Raw genomic sequence first — 17,255 nt, 5'->3', positions numbered from 1 at the left:
AAATTCCCACAGTGTGCACTATGTGCTTCGAATATTGCTTGCACTTTTTGTTTTATACAGTGGTCAGCCAGACATCCAACTATGAAAAAATTACACTCCAAAATACCCCGGGCTTCTGACAAAACAACCCGGGCTTAAGCCCAGTAAGCCACCCCCACGCTCCGCCCCTGTCCTAAACCTTCGTCCCAGGAGGAGAAGTGTGAACAGTCCGTGTTGGGGGTGTGTGGGGTCTCTAATGATGGAGGCAGCTCTCCTCTGGACTCTGCGATGGTTGATGCTCTGCAGAGAGGGCAGCGGGGTCCTGATGACCTTCTCCTGTTATCACTCTCTGCAGGCGTTTGTGGTCCACAGCAGCAGTGCTGCAGCTGGTCAGTGTGCTCTGCACAGCGCAGCTGTAGAAGCTGCGAGGATGTTGGCCGGCATCCCAAATTTCCTCAGCCTCCTCAGGAAAGCCGCTGCTGAGCCTTCTTGACCAGCTGTGTGGTGTTCGGTGTCCAGGTGAGGTCCTCACTGATGTAGACGCCCAGGTACCTGAAGCTGCTCACCCTCTGCACTTCACTCTCCCGGATAAACAGCAGCTGGTGAGGCCTCGTCTTCTTCCTCATGTCCACTATCATCTCCTTTGTTTTATCAGTGTTGAGGGTGAGGTTGTCCTCACACCATGACAGACCGGCCACCTCTCTCCTATAAGCCGCCTCGTCCCCACCAGTGATGCGACCGATCACTGCAGTGTCATCTGCAAACTTCAGTATGATGCACAGGGTGTAGAGGGTGGGGCTGAGGACACAACCCTGTGGAAGTGTTTGTGGTAATGCTGGCTGAAGTCCTGTTGCGATCCTGACACTGTTCTGTAGCCGGTCACAGAGGGTGGAGCGCAGCGTGAAAAGTAAATGAATGTGAAGGTTTTCAGTCATGCAGGTCATCGTAGTCTAAGGAGCTCCTTAGAAAAGTAAATGAACTTTATTTCAGTGATTTTTCAGCTGAAATCAGTTTTTACAGGAACAGAAAACATGAGACGATGTTTCAATCATAGAAAACTTTTATTGAGCAACAATGAAATCAATCACACGTCTGAGCTTCTCGTCATCGACACAGAACGCACACCTTCACTTAAAGGCACCGTGTGACGGCGTCACAGAGCAGCAGCGTGCCTTTGAGAACAGGTAAAACAGCGCCCCCTACAGTCAGTCACAGCACTGTCAGGCACTTTAACGCGACAGGTCGGCAGGAAGCGAACGCACAGGTGCAGCCGGCGATCTGACTCTGGTTTATTGTGTTTGATGACAGGAGATTAAACAGATCTGGGCTTTAATGAGACGTTTCTCTGATTGTTTAGAAAAAACATTTGATGAGGAATTAAAACATCTTTAGTTTCATTTCTGTTTGGTGATGTTTATATTTCGTGTCCAGTGTAGTGACAGGTCGCCCGACAAAGACTCAGAATAAAAGTTCCCTCCAGCCTGCAGTCACCTGCTGTGCCGGGGTGGCAGACATCTTTGCTTCTCCTGAACGTTTAAAAACCTCAGCAGCTCCAGACTTGCAGACAAATATCAGACTGCATGATTACAGATTACTCATTAAACCGAACAGTGACCGGGTCGAGATTTCTAAAGGTTTTTTTAATGGATTTTTGGTACTTGGAGCGTCACTGCTGTCATGGTGAAGAAGACAAACCTCTAAAAATATATACATAAATAAAAACTCTCTCACTTTGCTCTGAGGCGACAAACTCAGGACAGGCTGGAGGACACGTTGCATCACTGGGGCGAAACGTCCCTTTAAACAGCCGCACGCGAGCCCGTTTTCACTGTTACGATACGATTTTAGTTGCTGTGGTCAGAAAGTTTATGAATAATTCAAATGAAGCCTCAGCTGATCCTCAACAACAAACTAACAGGCTCCTCCCACACGCCACCGCCGTCCACGACCTCTCGGCTGTTCGTCTCTTGATTTTGGCACAAAGTAGAAACATCAGCTGAGAGCTGCAGAGGTCCTGCTCTAATGTCATTAGTCTGTTTGGTTCGAACAGGAAGTGTCAGACAGCAGGCAGGAAGTCTCCGTCTGGCACGTTAAGGCGCTAAGTTGACACCTCCATGACTTCAGCGTCAGGTGGAGAGGAGAGGACCGGGCCTCGGGTCACATCTGGTTCTTAAGACAGTTTGCAAACAAACGAACAGAAACGAAGCGCCGACCTGAGGCGTGGACGCCGCCACCCTCGTCTCTCCAGATAACAGGAAACAGCTGAGACAGAACGCTGACCCAGTTTCAGCTCGTGCACGTAGGCAGAAACGAGAGGGTGTGAGGAACATCCCAGCCTGTGGACGTTTATCTAAAACATTCATTAACGGTGTGATCTGAGCCCACGCTAACGGACGAGGTTCAACACTGTCAGAACAAAATACGTTTATCTAAGACGTGTTTAAAAGCGCTGCTCACGTCCTTCAATCAGGAAACGGTTTAAAAGGCATCACATCAGAAACTCATCGACCGCATCAGCGCACGAAAGCCAACACCAAAGGACCACCAGCTAACCGTGATGCGCTCTTATTTTGAAAGCTGAGTCCTTACCAACTAGCTAGGCCTGTCACTTCCTGTCTTGCTGTTGTGGTCGTTTTCGACTTCTTTCAGCTGCTTCTCCAGAGACGATCTCGCCCCACAGCTGCACTCCACCTCCTCCATCATGGACCGCAGGTGCCTGTTCTTCCCTCAGGCTCCTCTGAGGGGAAGCTGGGTGGGGGGTGGGTCACCTGCGCACACCGGCAGCAGGTGGAGAGTGGGAGTCTGTCCATGAGATAAGAGCTCACTGGAGAGGCAGCTGATTACTACATGTTTCATAAAAGGACATCGAGATCGGTTTGTGTCACGCTGCGTTCGGATCAATCAGGATTTTTAGAAACTTTCTCTGCTACAAACTCAAACTGCAAATGTTCTGTTATAAAAATATTCCACTGGAACCTTTGTGAAAACGTCAGGGGGACAATTACAGTCCCTTTAAGACAGCGGCTCCGGAGGCGTTCCCATGTACACCGCCCAAAGCACCAAAGAGCTCAGATTCACGTAGACGACCAGCGAGTCGACGGCGAGAAACCGGAGACGCTATCAGAGTTTGAAAAGCAGAAAACTGACACTGAAGTTGGAGAAATGGTGGAAAAGCTGAAGTGCCGGTGAAATCCTGCTCAAAGTGTGACGCCCGCCGGCAGTTCGTTTACAGTTCAACACGCCCCTCAAAAGCCGTCCAGCTCCATAAACGCCTCTTCACAGCCTCATCCTTACAGAAGCTACAGAGAAAAGCACAGTGGTGGCAGGTCTCCTCCTCCTCAGGGTTTCACACCTTCAGCGAGACGAGAAGCAGCTGGAGCCGTAGAGTCACCGCCGCCGGGCGGAGGTCATCGTGACGAGCTCCTCTCCTTGCTGACGCAGTCATCCTGGCTGCTTGTGTCTCCGTTGGCCGCCGTGCTACAGGTGCGTCTCTTCTTCCTTCGGTGAGACATGGCGTCGCCCTCAGAGCCCGACCCCGCCTGTGGGAGGAGACAGAGTGCACATGCTCAGACGGGTTCCACAGTGGCGACAAACTACAAGTACGAGTTTTTAACGTTTTCCAGAGGAAGTTTGCGTGTTTCCTGTTAATCTGACGTTCACCTTTTATAAAAATGGAGTATTTGTCAGGGACAACTTTAAGGCGTGCGTGCACTCCCACAGACGCACCTTGTCACCGCATCAGTAAGAACCCTGCTGCCAGCTCAGGTGTGATGTGACAGCTGGGATCAATATAAGCCAGGACTGTACCTGAGCAATCACACTTTATATCCTGCAGCCAGGTGCCGGATCTCATTTCGGCATTCACCTACGTCTGCTGCTGCGAATATTTAAAAACACTCTGCAGGACGACCGCCCTCAGTGATTTGGATTTTCCTCCTTGGTCTAAAACTTAAACGCTTCACATAAACGTGGAAGATGAGGAGTGATATCGTTTCACAGGTGTTTCAGAACAACATCTGGAGCAAAAGTACTGTTGGACGCTTTGTCTCTTACAGTAATCATTATCTTCTTCTAAACAGCTTCCAAGACCACCACTCCCCCTGCTGGTGGTGGTGAGTATTACATACAACAAACAGGAGAACACGTGTTAGCAGAAATGTAGCTTCATAATTGTTTTTATAATTTATGAGATTATAAACTAAGGAGCACTCGTCTGCCCAGCTGGTGATGCAGCTGTGAGAAACGATGAGGCCACACGCAGCCTGGAGTCTCTACAGGTTTGTCTACAATTCTGTGCAAAAGCCTCAGACTCTTCTCCTGCTCTCTGAAGGTCTTTGGCCGCTTTTTCACTTATTTTCAGTCCAGTCGTTGTACCTGAGCCTCCGAACTCGAGAATGAACCAGAGCCGAGTCTACACATAACAGACAGAACCAGTTTGATAGACAAAAAGGCAGAAGCATCCGAAGAAGAGCTTGGAATAATCTGGAGAACTATTCCCGAAGATCCTTACAGAGATGAGAGTTCAGACCGAGCTGACGGTCAAATATTCAAAGCTCATCAGAACTACACACTCTGTATTGTGTTTACTGCATTTCCATGTTTCAGTAACTCGCTGCACATTTTCCTAACAAAATGTGTAAAGAACTGAGGTCCAAGACTTCTGCACAGCACTGCACAGACATCTCTGTACACCTTCATATACACATCCACTGCCTCCATCACAGGAAGTGTGTGTGTGTGTGTGTGTCAGCACATACGTCAGAGTCTGAGTCGGACGAGCTGGAGGACGAGGACGAGGACGAGTCACTGGAGCTGTCCGATGCGATGCCCGTGGACTCCTGCAGGTCCACTTTGTCTGCCAGCGCCGCCAGGTCGGGCCGCTCCTGCTTCAGGATCCTGAAACAACAAAAACAGCCACCGTTAGCGCAGCCTGCGAGAAGTCCTCACTCCACCAGCTACAGTTCACATTCTAGTCCACCCTAAAACTCAGACTGGGACCACAAAGAGATAATTCACATCTAAAGATGTCGTCCTCCTCCTGACCCGTCCTTACCGGTACCACTTCCTGGAGAGTTTGGGACGTCCTCGAACCGTTTTGTGCCACACGATGGGGAAGTTAACTGAGCTGGCAAAGTTCTGAGTGACGGCGATTGTCGTGTCCAGGTTGAGGACCACGTGCCACCATCCGCCTACAGAAAGACGAAAAAATGGTTCAACACCAAAAAGCAAAAAGATCTGAACAACCCGAACGTGGCTCTGCTCGATATCAGCTGCCCCACTGGGACATCGACCTGTTTCCACAGAAGTCCGACTGTCTTACAAACCAGAATCGATGACATTACCGACGTAGCCGTTAAATGTACTGGGTGTCGGTTCGGCTCATCAGGTAGAGCAGGCGAGTTTACCTGAAGTCACTGCAAACACACTACACTCGAGCTGAGCTTCCACCTTTCTGCTCATCTCCGTCTCATTAAATTCAGTGTGTTTGGCACTTTGGTGAGGTGACACAACGGTCAGTGGGGACCTTTCAGGGCGATGTGGGCGCTAACAGACAGCGCCTCCCTCCTGTCTCTGTGCTGTCTGTTAGGTAGGACTAAAACCTGGAGCGGTGCCCAAGGAGCAGCTGAGGGTTTAATCCGTGCTCATCACCATCAGCTCTGTCGGCATTACGTGAATGTAGGTCAGTGCGTTCTGAAAGGTCGGCGCCGCTGTCGGGTCACGGCTGGGTCAGCGAGCATTCCCACTCATCCACTGTAAACACTGAACACCAGCCTAGAGTCACTGACCGTCAGTGACATCACTGTCATCAGCATATGCGAGTTCCTGGATGGAGCTGAAAGGCTGACAGTGCTCAAAACACGAAGCTTAGCTGCCCGACCAGTGCCTGTGCAAAATTCAACAGCTGTGGATGAACGACATTTTATTCACCTTGATCTGCTGTGTCTGTTTGAGCGACTGTTCCATGTACAAGTTTTTCTTTCCCACGGTCACCAAAGTGAGGGTTTCTCTGAATTCCTGTCGTCCTTCCCCTGTGCCTGTAAAGCACCTGACTGTTCTTATGATTTGGTGCTACATTACAAAAACACTGAATTAAAACAAAGACCCCCACATACTCATATACAGGTCATTTAACTGTAATAAGAATAAACATGACTCACATGCATACAGATTAAAAGATGGATTGAATAATGAAGCCAGTATGGAAGTGAATTCTTTTTAATGGAGGAAGCAAAACCCTGACGAGACGTCAGAAGTGCTAAACAAAAACCAATCAGGTGCTCTGAACGTGTTCGAGTCAGTTTTACTTATAAAGCATCAAATCACAAGAACAGTCACCTCAAGGTGCTTTATATCGTATCCAGCGGGATGCAAAAATTTGGGCAGCCTTGTTCATAGTCATTATTTTCCTGTATAAATCGTTGGTACAATAAAAACTGTCAGTTAAATATATCATAGACACACAGTGATATTTGAGAAGTGAAATGAAGTTTATTGGACTCACAGAAAGTGTGCAGTAAGTGTTTAAACAAAATCAGGCAGGTGCATAAGTTTGGGCACTGTTGTCATTTTATTGATTCCAAACCTTTAGGACTGATTATTGGAACTCAAATTGGCTCGGTAAGCTCAGTGACCCCTGACCTACATGTACAGGTGAATCCAATAATGAGAAAGAGTATTTAAGGGGGTCAATTGTAACTTTCCCTCTTTTAATTTCCTCTGAAGTGTAGCAATTGACAGAACAACTGTCAAATGACCTGAAGAAAAAGATTGTTCAGCATCGTGGTGGGAAGGACACAGAAAGCTGCCTCAGAGATTCAAGCCGTCTGTCTCCACAGTTAGGAACATATCGAGACAATGGAAGACCACAGGCTTAGCTCAAGTTAAGGCTGGAAGTGGCAGACCAAGAAACATCTCAGATAGACAGAAGCGACGGTGAGAACAGTCAGAGTCGACCCACAGACCAGCACCAAAGACCTGCAACATCATGTTGCAGCAGATGGAGTCGCTGTGCATCGTTCTAACATTCGGTGCACTTTACACAAGGAGATGCTGCATGTGAGAGTGATGCAGAGGAAGCCTTTGCTCCGCCCACAGCACAAACAGAGCTGCTTGAGGTTTGCTGAAGCACATTTGGACAAACCAGCTTCATTCTGGAATAAGCTGCTGTGGACTGATGAAACTACAACTGAGTTATTTGGGCATAACAAGCGGCGTTATGCACGGAGGAAACAGAACACAGCAGTCCAAGAACAACACCTGCTGCCTCCAGTAAAATATGGTGGTGGCTCCATCATGTTGTGGGGCTGTGTGGCCAGTGCAGGGACACATGGATTTCACTCAGTATCAGCAGATCCTGGAGACCAATGTCCAGGAATCAGTGACAAAGCTGAAGCTGCGCCGGGGCTGGACCTTTCAACAAGACAACGACCCGAGACACTGCTGAAAATCCACTAAAGCTTTCATGCAGAGGAACAAGAACAACGTCCTGGAACGTTCATCTCAGCCCAGACCTGAATATTATTGAAACCTGTGCTGTGAGTTAAAGAGAGCTGTTCATGCTCGGAAGCCATCAAACCTGAATGAACGAGAGATGTTGTGTAAAGAGGAATCGTCCAAAATACCTTCAACCACAATCCAGACTCTCAGTGGAACCGACAGGAAGCATTTAGAGGCTGGAATTTCTGCAAAAGGTGGATCTGCTAAATATTGATTTCATTTATTTTTTTTGTGGAGCCCAAATTTATGCAGCTGCCTGATTTTGTTTAAACAATTCTTGCACACTTTCTGTAAATCCAATAAACTTCATTTCACTTCTCAAATATCACTGTGTGTCTCCTCTATGATATATTTAACTGACATGTTTTATTGTAACAACCAACGATTTATACAGGAAAATAATGACTATGAACAAGGCTGCCCAAACTTCTGCATCCCACTGTATCTATAATAATTCAGAGTAAACCCAACAGTCATGTGACCCCCTATGAGCAGCACTTTGGCGACAGTGGGAAGGAAAAACTCCCTTTAACAGGAAGAAACCTCCAGCAGAACCAGGCTCAGGGAGGGGCGGCTAACAGGTTGGGAGTTAGAGGGTTTAAACAGCATAACAGCAGCATGTAAACACACCGACACCACTTTGTAGGATTGACTGATCTTTCTGTATATTTTCTGCGTTTTGTTTTTGTTGATAATCTGAATTAGCCCTGCGACAGACTGGCGACCTGTCCAGGATGTACCCGCCTTTCACCCCATGGTAGCTGGGATAGGCTCCAGCCCCCCTCCGTGACCCTGACAAGGACAAGCCAAAGAGAATGGACGGACGGATAAACTGAATTAAAAATGAATCAAGAGCATCCCTGCGGACAGAAGCCATCACAGCACATCCTCACTGACCGGGCACGAACACCGTCTCCCCGGGTCTCTGCAGGATCTCCAGCGGTCTGAACTCTGCGGGCCAGGTGGGCTGCTGCGTGCGGGGATAAACCACGCTGAACCAGGTGACCGCCTCATCCTGCTGGTTGCCGCCGTCCTCTCTCGTCACTTTGATCAGCTCCCGTGGCGTGTTGGTGGGGAACAGACACCATCGCTTGTGTCCCTGAACCAGAGCGTTCCAGGCGCTGGTGCCCAGCGGGTCAATGTGGATGCCGGTGCCGGACCGGGCCGGGCCCATCACAAACCATCTGTGGGGGAAATTAAGCGAATGAAATCAGACGTCACAAGCTCAGAGAAACTAAAAATTGGCAGTAGCTCATGACTGTAGCTCATCACTCCTTAAACTCCAGGCCTCTGGGGCCGGTGTCCTGCAGGTTTTAAAGCCTGGTTCAACACACCGGAATCAAATGATTAGTTCATTACCAGGTCATTGAATCAGCTGTGTTGGATCAAGGACACATCTAAAACCGGCCCTTGAGGCCTGGAGTTCGCTCACCCCTGCCTTAAACTTTCCCCCACTTCCTGTTCCAATTTCCAATCTCAACTCAAGCTTTATTTAATAAGACCTGAAACCATAAACTCATCAGGAAAGTCATTGCAGAGGTCAGACACATTTTCTCAGACTATAACCACAGGAGTCGTTCCTGCTGGACCTGAGACAGAATGCAGGTTTGAGCCCCTCGGACCTGGACTCGTGCTGGATGCAAGAAGCTACCTCCTCTGTCTTTTTCTAATCACTTTGCCTCAGTGGAAAACGTCATGAGGTCAGGGAAAGGGCTGAAGTTATCCCGGCTTCAGAAAGTGACCGTGGATGATGCCGTCCTCCTCAGGATGCACTACAAAGCCCTCCTCTTTCATCTTTCACACATCAGTTCTTCCTGCTTTGCTTCATTCAAACTGAAAAATATTTCATTAAAAAATTCTAACCTTTGTAAAAGCAAACAAACTGAACTGAAGGTGTCATGCTGAGCCGAGAAGCCTTCACATGAAATATAAGTGAAAGAGGAAATAGGCTGGAGAGGCCCAGTTTGCACTCTGCTGTAGAAGGTAATAAAAGAACAGCTGTGGTTTTGGCTGCAGGTGCTTCACGGCCAATTATAGAAGTTAAAGACGCTGATTATTTTAGAGTTTAATCTGCCTCCAGCAATCAAGAGGGTTAGTGTGGGTACTGGGACGACATATTGGTGAAATCTGAGGGCTCAAAAGCCAAATGAAACCGAACAAATCAAAAATATCAAATAATCCATCAAGAGGTCAAATTACAGCCAACAGGGTTAGAGATCTGACCAATCAGCTGATCAAATGAAGAGCGAGTGCTCCTGATTGGATAGAGACGGAGCAGATAGACCGCTCACCTGTAGGGCGGCCTGCGCTTCTCCCCTGCAAACTGGAAGAGGTCGTCCCTGAAGAAGACGGGAACATCGTAGTCCTCCAGCAGCTTCCGCCGCTTGGCGTGTTCACCGTAGCTGCTGTCAAAGATGTAGAGCGGGCTGTCGTCACGGGTGGACTCCAGGTACTCCACGTAGTACTTCATCTTCATCTTCACTGAGTAACCGTCATTATCCTCACCACACTTGAACTTCTGGTTGCGGTATTTGCGTTTTAAGCGCTCCAGCGTCCATTTTTCCCGTGCGGGCCAGGTCTCCTGACAGTTAAGGAGGACGACGGGCTTGTAGGGGCGCTCGAAGCGCTCGATGAACTCCTCTGTGGTCAGATGGAGGGTGTCCACGCGCTCCACACTGTCCTGAAACACAGCACAGCGCGTTACATATTACCATTATATGTCTTTTATAACAGCTGTAATGCCACTCCCGAACGTCACACAGCTGCAGCTCAGTTTGGCGTTTTCCTGCTTTTCATGAGATCAAACTGTGAAACCTTCCCATGTTTAAATCCTGCACATCGTTAAAATTTTAATATTTAATGGAGGGAAAACACTTCCTGTGGATGAACAAATAAAGAGTATTTGTGGCCAATATACTTCATTCTATTTTGTATCATGAATATTTTACTATTTATCTTTGATGTATTAATCTTTTTACATTATATTACGGAGTCGTTATTATAACACGGTTATTTTAGGTCATTACCAGTGTTTTGTGTTTCATCGTTTTCGGTTGCAGTGGCCACTAAATGTCTGAATTACAGTTTGTAAAAGTGCTTTATGAATAAAGTTTGATCGAAACTTTGATCGATTTTTCTTCGCAAGTACTTTTATAAAATGTTAACAAAGTTTATTAAGAGAATATAACCGTCTGCTTCTGTGATACACCTGCTGTACTTCCAGCACCTTAAGTATGTGTTACTGATACTAGCCCCAGGCTATCAGTACTTTTACTTCGCCTGTTCCTCCACATTCGTGTTGGCTCTCGGGTGTTATATGTGTGATGAAGGCAGACGGACATTAACAGGAGCTCATATCAAACATCTCACGTGCCGGCGGCGCGAGCAGCGGCGACGTCTCCCACATTGTGTACGTGACAAGCTGCACTCCCCTGTTAGCCACTGTTAGCTTAGCATCAACAGTTACCTTCACAGTACGGTGCGACAGGTCGAAGGTCTCATGGTAGCCGTGTTTTATCCAGTCCAGCGAGTCCTTCAGTTCGGGTCTGGCGCTGCGTTTCGCCTCTTTGATCCTCTTCTTGCTCTTGTGGTTCATTCCTCCGCCCGGCGTGTTTATCTTTGCTCAGCTAGCTGTCAAGCTAACCCGGTGATACCGCACAAACACATCCAACAGCCTGCGCTCTCACCCGGCTAACTGCGCTGTTCTCACACCTTCTCCGGGTTTCTCTGATAAAACGACACAGCCACCCGCCGGGTGTGTGATAAACACGTCCTCCGATGTGAGATGGTGGATGAGACAGAACTCTTAAAACCTGCCGGGCGGATAAAGTTTGATAAACAGCTAACAGGAGCAGCTAGCTGTTAGCTGTGTGACACAATGCTTTCGCAACTGATTACGCAATTAGCCACCGCCCCTCTGGTAGTTTATTGGCTACATAAGCTACCGGAAGGTAAGTGTCAATTGGTTGGGCAGTCGAGTGAACCTTCCCGCCTGTGATTTTCATTGGCTGTTTTAACACCCTCCTTTCTGTTTTGGTCTGCGCGGAACTAGTTTCCAATGTGGCGTTATCTGTTGCATGAGGTTTTCAGGGATAATAAAAATATGGGTTTTATACCTAAAAACAAAGAACTGGACTGATGGCAGGTAGATGTAACAAGGTCAGGTAAAAGTGTGTATGCTTACAGGATGGCCGACAGTGGAACCGAAACGCCGAGCATAGCTTATAAAGTGTTCACGTTTGAAGACGAGAGGAAAAACGCACGGGAGTCCCTCTGTGTCTCCATACCCGAGGTCTGTTCAAACCTGTAAATGTAATATTATACCGAGTGTATAGCAACAGAAAATACACTCAGAGTGAGAAACTAATGCTTTATTATAAATTAAATTCGTTGTTGTGCTGTTTAGAAATCGACGTGTTAGCTCCTTAAAAGTGGTCAAATTTAAGTTTTGTACAAATCGAGACTATTTTCACATTTTAAAATCCTCGATTTAATACAGCATACAGGCAATACACAAGCATATTTGTGTTTAAGTAAAATTTATAACCTTTTAACCGGCGTGCTGTTGAATCACGCTTCATTGAAATTAACCATAGGTACATAAATAATACATAAGTTTTAATACGATACCTTCGAGTCCTCTGTTTTATTCGGCCTAATATATTTATTTTTGTAAACTGGACCATCATTGCTGATTTTACTGGTGTCCTCCATCAGTTATATCACAGTAAGTGGAAGGCAGGAGGTAAATAAATGAATCCATAAAGTCAGGTTTCTGTGCGCACACGTTGGATTGACTCATTTGTGATTTGAAAAGCCAGAAACTCTAAAAGCCTTGAGTTTCTTAGATGTGGAATCAATTAGGACCACAGCCCTCTGTCACTTTAACAACTGATTAGTTCATTTTCTCAACTTATTATCATTACTGGCCAACCGGATATCAGAGGATAACAGTTAACAGATGATTAAAGCCCATGAGATGTCTGCATGTGTTAATTTTGTTCCACAAAACCAAAATTCTTTTGGTGCCTCAGGTCCTCGACCCGCAGTTCGGCATGTATGTGTGGCCGTGTGCGGTGGTGCTGGCTCAGTATCTGTGGATGCACAGAGAGGAGCTGAGAGGGAAGAAGATGCTGGAGGTGAGCAGGAGCACACATTCAGACTCACACATGTGGAGATAGTAGAGCTGGGCGATAGAACGATAACGATATGTATCGCGATATAACTTTTACTCGATAGAGAAATTAAGCTATCGCGATAGACCTCGCCGCTCTTGTCCTCTTTAAAAAATAAAAAATAAAATTAAAAAAAAGGTCAGCCAATCCAAATTAAGTAGCGCAGAGCCGAACCAATCACAGCCGCAGCGTCACGTCGCGTGACTTGTTACGTACAGCACAAGTGCCAAGCCGCACGTGTGTTTGTTTGGGAAGCAGCCAGCGGGTAATGGAGGAAATGAGTGTGCCGACTAGAAAAATCAACCGAGCGTGACCGAAGAGAAAACAGATGATGGTTCCAATGTCGGCGAGATTGTCGAACGGAAGAGCCATAGAAGCTCCGTAGTGTGAAGGTATTTCGGCTATTTCAAGTCTGACAAAAACCGGGTTGGGTTGCCTTTTAACTGTGCCGAAAGCAAGTCTGGAAATACAATAAACTGGTGCATGCGTCACACTGTGCGCCACGTTATTGTTTCGGTGAAATGAATTTCTACAATACTGTTACTGTTAATTCTACTCTCTGCAGTGTTTAAATGCTTACATATACACACAGTTACTGTCCGTCCACACATACGACTCGGTTCTGCTTCTATGCCCCAGCTTTGTTTACTTTTTCCCACCGAGGCTTCTAGACTTCTGATTGGCCAACATTTCTGCACGGTTAGGAATCTAGCTCCACCTGCTGCTTTGGCATGTTCATAGCAGCGTTTTCCTTCATTTCTGCCTTTATGTGTGGACGGGATTATTTTTTAAAACGAAAACGGAAAATCTCCGTTTTCAAAAATACCCGTGTACGTGTGGACGTAGCCTCAGTCTCTGACTGGAAGCGCTAATTCGTCATTAGGCTTTTGTCAGACTAAAGTAACTGTTACAACTGTTTGAAAAGCTCAGCTATACAACAAGGAGAGATTGAGAATTTCCTTTTAGTTCTCAGTTTATTTGATATTGACAAAAGTTAGTCAGTTTTGTCTGTTCTTCTGTAAAACAAACTAAGATTTATTTTTAGAATTAATACTTTATTTCTAAGTGGAATTGACAGTTTAGTCTGTTTCGTTTGTTCTATTTTGAAACTTAAACGCTTTAGCGGCTGCCTTTTTTGTAGTTTGCAATATTTGCCTTTATTTATCTGAAAAAGTCTCATGTTCCTTAAGTACATCTACCCTGTTGAACTTATTATGGGAAATAAATATTTAAATAAGAACAAGCTGCTGATTATTTCACATTTTACTTAAATCGTACAAATATAGTTATTTGGCTTATATCGTGATAGATATCGTTATCGCCTGAAATGAAAAAAACATATCGTGATATGAAAAAATCTCATATCGCCCAGCTCTAGGAGATAGGTTACACTGATCCAAAGCATCGCAGAGCTGTCAACGATCCGTCTGAGGAGTCATTTGATGTGCAAACATAGATCAGTGGAACCGAATGAGGGTCCGAGGTTATTTTGATAAGACAAACCTTAAATTAATATTTCAGTGAAGACAGTTTAGTTTAAGGGGTTTAATTAATGAGTAAAATAACTTTAGGTGCCAAATATAAACCTGAGACTATTAGTAGTGTGTAAGCCACTCTCGTCAGCATCAGAGAAACACGTGGTTTAAAGCGAACCAGCTGCAAAGCTGCCTAAAGGAGTCGCGTTAACGCTGTTTCAGCTCAGCGCAGGCGTGAGTCTGCCCGGCGTGGTTGCGGCGCGGTGCGGTGCCGTGGTGATCCTGTCAGATGCCGCTGACAGACCGGCGTGTTTGGAGAACTGCAGGCGCAGCTGCGAAGCCAACGACCTCGGCGACGTGCCGGTGGTGGGTGTCAGCTGGGGTGAGATCTCCCCGGACCTCGTCCTGCTCCCCGAGCTGGACGTCATCCTGGGCTCAGACGTCTTCTACAATCCCGAAGGTTCGCAGCACATTTTCCTGTCAGAAAGCAAAACAAAGTATTCAGACGCCGTCACGCTTTCAAACCTGATTGATAGAAATTTTCTAAAAACGTGTTTTTGATTTTGACAATGTTATAGTTGACTTGCATGTAGGTCAAAGGTCAGCTGCATAGTTTGGTCTCCAAAAGTTGATTCTGTTCATCTGGACGTAGCGTAGACATCATAGTTTGGTATTTCTTCATTATTTTTATGTAGTTTTAAATTGTTCGGTTGATATTTCAGTGAAGCTGGGCGTGTTTGTAAGTCAGGTGTGAAACAGCTCAGTCACCTCCTGGACTGAGTCGACCGTCTGTGTTATCAGGGAAGAACAAAGTGCAGTTATTAATATTACTCCACTGTTTATAAAGTGCTCTGCTCCTGTATCAGCTTCTCTAAAATCACACTCGTATCTGACTGGACTGTTTTTCTTTCAGGACGCTTGGAAATGTAAATATATTTCCTGTTGATGCACCAGGATGTAAAACGATTGTACAAACATTGTTTATGGAGGATGACGAGTTGTTGCCTGTTACAGATTTTGAAGACGTCCTTGTGACTGTTTTTTTCCTGCTGAGAAAAAACCCCAAAGCCGAGTTCTGGACGACGTACCAAGTACGAAGGTACGACTGCTCCTCTGTTTCAGTCTGTGGACGAAAACCTTCACCGCTCTGATCACTACACGAGCCTCAGACCCAGTCTGTGCGATTTCAGTGATCAGAAAGTGGCATGAGATTAAAAATTGTTCTTTTAAAAATGATTATAATAATTTTAATTTAAAACTACCATTTGAATCATTTTAATGTATTTAGATATTTATTTTAAATAATTTGTTCTTCCACAGCCCACCAGGGGGCAGCAGCTCAGGAATCACTGATGTAAACGATCACATTTTTCATTTTCATCTTTTTCAATACAAAAAGAAGAAAACTGAAGCTGCTAAACTTTAATGTGGAAAAGTTTTTCCTTCTGTAGTGTAACAGTCACGTAAGGAGCTTTGAGAGACGAAGCACACGCTAACACCCAAAATGTGATCTCATTCATGATAATGTGCGCTCCAGGAACATCCTTCATTACACCAACAAAAATGACCATATTTACTCTTTTTTATTCTTTTTACTCCATTTTGAAAATACAATTATATTTCATTAAAATGTGCAAAATAACATAAAGTCACCGGACTAATCGTACGTAATCATGAAAATAAACACTCGGTTGCAGTTATTTAGTGTTTTGTGTTGAAAAAGTCCTATTTTGGTTAAGAAGGAGCCAAAGGAGCTGTCACAAAGTCAGACACGTAGCCTGAGGGTTCGATACCGGATCTCTTCTTCAACTGATGACAAAGAGCTGCAGCGGAGCAAACAGAGTTCACAGCTTCTTCTTCGTGTGTTTCAGCGCCGACTGGTCGATCGAGGTGCTGCTGCACAGGTGGAACCTGAGCTGCATCGAGGTTCAGCTCGACCAGTTTGATGCCGACACACCTGAGCTGGCCGGGTCTAATCTGCCCGGCAACCACAGCATCCAGATGATGAAAATCACCCTGAAGACAGAGGATGCTGGACAGAAGGCCGTCCACAGAGCTTCACCATAACCTCAACCACACCAGCAGCACTCAGGCTAACCAGTGACTCATGGTGTCTGGTCAGACCTGCTGTCAGGGCTGCTTTTCCAGTCCTGACAGGCTGAAGCTGGAGGCTGTGCTTCCTGCTTTGAGCAGCAGAGGGCAGCGTTTCACCGAACTTGACACCTGAGGTCACAATGATTAAACTTCCTCGTAAGCGAGCCATTCCTGCGTGTGGTTTCTTTGTCTTATTCATGAGTTTAACTCTAAATTCACTCATTTTAGTGCAGCAGCTGGTTTTGCAGTTTACACACACGTGTGTGAATGATTCTGGTGGATTGCTTAATCTCACCCTCACTGATACAGATGTGGATTCCAGGCCTCACAGTCGTGTTTGCTGTGAGCTAAAGTTCACACACAACAGCGCATTTTAATGTCTCGCACTGTGCCTGACTGTGTACGGCTTTATCCAAACCACATGTGATCCGCACATGGATATATATGTTGTATGATAATAAAATGATGTTGTTTTGGATTTTGTGTCCAAACCAGAATGAAAACATGTCAGTTAATCTGAAAACTGCTGAGACGATATTCACTCACCTGACTGCACGCTAACCCAGAGCCGTGTCAGCAGCTCACAGTCACACTTTAGCTATTACACCAAACTGGAGCTAAATGAGGAAGACTGCAGCCCTTCACAACCAAACAAGTTAATCTGCAGCAATGCTGTGCTGGTCTGTTGAACAGAGAGCTTGCTGTTCATCTACGTTCACCTTTGGTCACAGACACAGTAGTGACTGAAAGGCCGTCTGAGACGGGATGAGGGGGTTTGGGAGGGACTGAGAGTAGCACCACTGCTCCTCCATATCAGCAGAAAAGTGTGTGACCTGAGCAGAGAGAACACAACAACCTGGAGTCACTGAATTAACCAGACCCTGATTTCTCCATCGGCCTGTTTTATACCACATCAGTGCCCATAGCAACCACTTAGCAACCACATTTCCTGTCTCCACATCTCTGATCTCGGTCCATCTATGAGACGGACATGTTCCTCTGCTAACACAGGGAGACGTCTGCAGACACGTCCCAC

The 17,255-nt window shown here is 46.2% G+C and overlaps 2 protein-coding genes across 3 annotated transcripts; one reads left to right on the top strand and one right to left on the bottom strand.

The window, feature by feature from the left end:
- Nucleotides 1-1,030: 1,030 nt before the first annotated feature.
- jmjd6 (jumonji domain containing 6, arginine demethylase and lysine hydroxylase) lies at nt 1,031-11,401 on the bottom strand. The gene is made up of 6 exons (XM_005747685.1): nt 10,943-11,401; nt 9,768-10,156; nt 8,374-8,660; nt 5,033-5,168; nt 4,737-4,875; nt 1,031-3,518 (listed from the first exon to the last, which is right to left on the bottom strand). Exons 1-6 carry the CDS (start codon nt 11,069-11,071, stop codon nt 3,387-3,389), a joined length of 1,212 nt encoding a protein of 403 aa, XP_005747742.1. The 5' UTR covers nt 11,072-11,401; the 3' UTR covers nt 1,031-3,386.
- mettl23 (methyltransferase 23, arginine) lies at nt 10,693-16,383 on the top strand. Of its 2 annotated transcripts, XM_005747686.2 has the most exons (6): nt 10,869-10,885; nt 11,662-11,767; nt 12,510-12,614; nt 14,348-14,585; nt 15,140-15,224; nt 15,997-16,383. In XM_005747686.2, exons 2-6 carry the CDS (start codon nt 11,663-11,665, stop codon nt 16,190-16,192), a joined length of 729 nt encoding a protein of 242 aa, XP_005747743.1. In that variant the 5' UTR covers nt 10,869-10,885; nt 11,662; the 3' UTR covers nt 16,193-16,383. The 2 variants fall into 2 exon arrangements, with proteins under 2 accessions (XP_005747744.1, XP_005747743.1); XM_005747687.2 differs by lacking the exon at nt 11,662-11,767 and having other exon boundaries at nt 10,693-10,885.
- Nucleotides 16,384-17,255: the final 872 nt, after the last annotated feature.

Source organism: Pundamilia nyererei, unplaced genomic scaffold (assembly GCF_000239375.1).
Source record: "Pundamilia nyererei isolate P.nyererei 1_Seehausen unplaced genomic scaffold, PunNye1.0 scaffold00202, whole genome shotgun sequence".
NCBI classification, from domain to species: Eukaryota; Metazoa; Chordata; class Actinopteri; order Cichliformes; family Cichlidae; genus Pundamilia; species Pundamilia nyererei.
The sequence above is the reverse complement of the archived record's forward strand: the minus strand, read 5'-3'. Positions and strand labels throughout refer to the sequence as shown.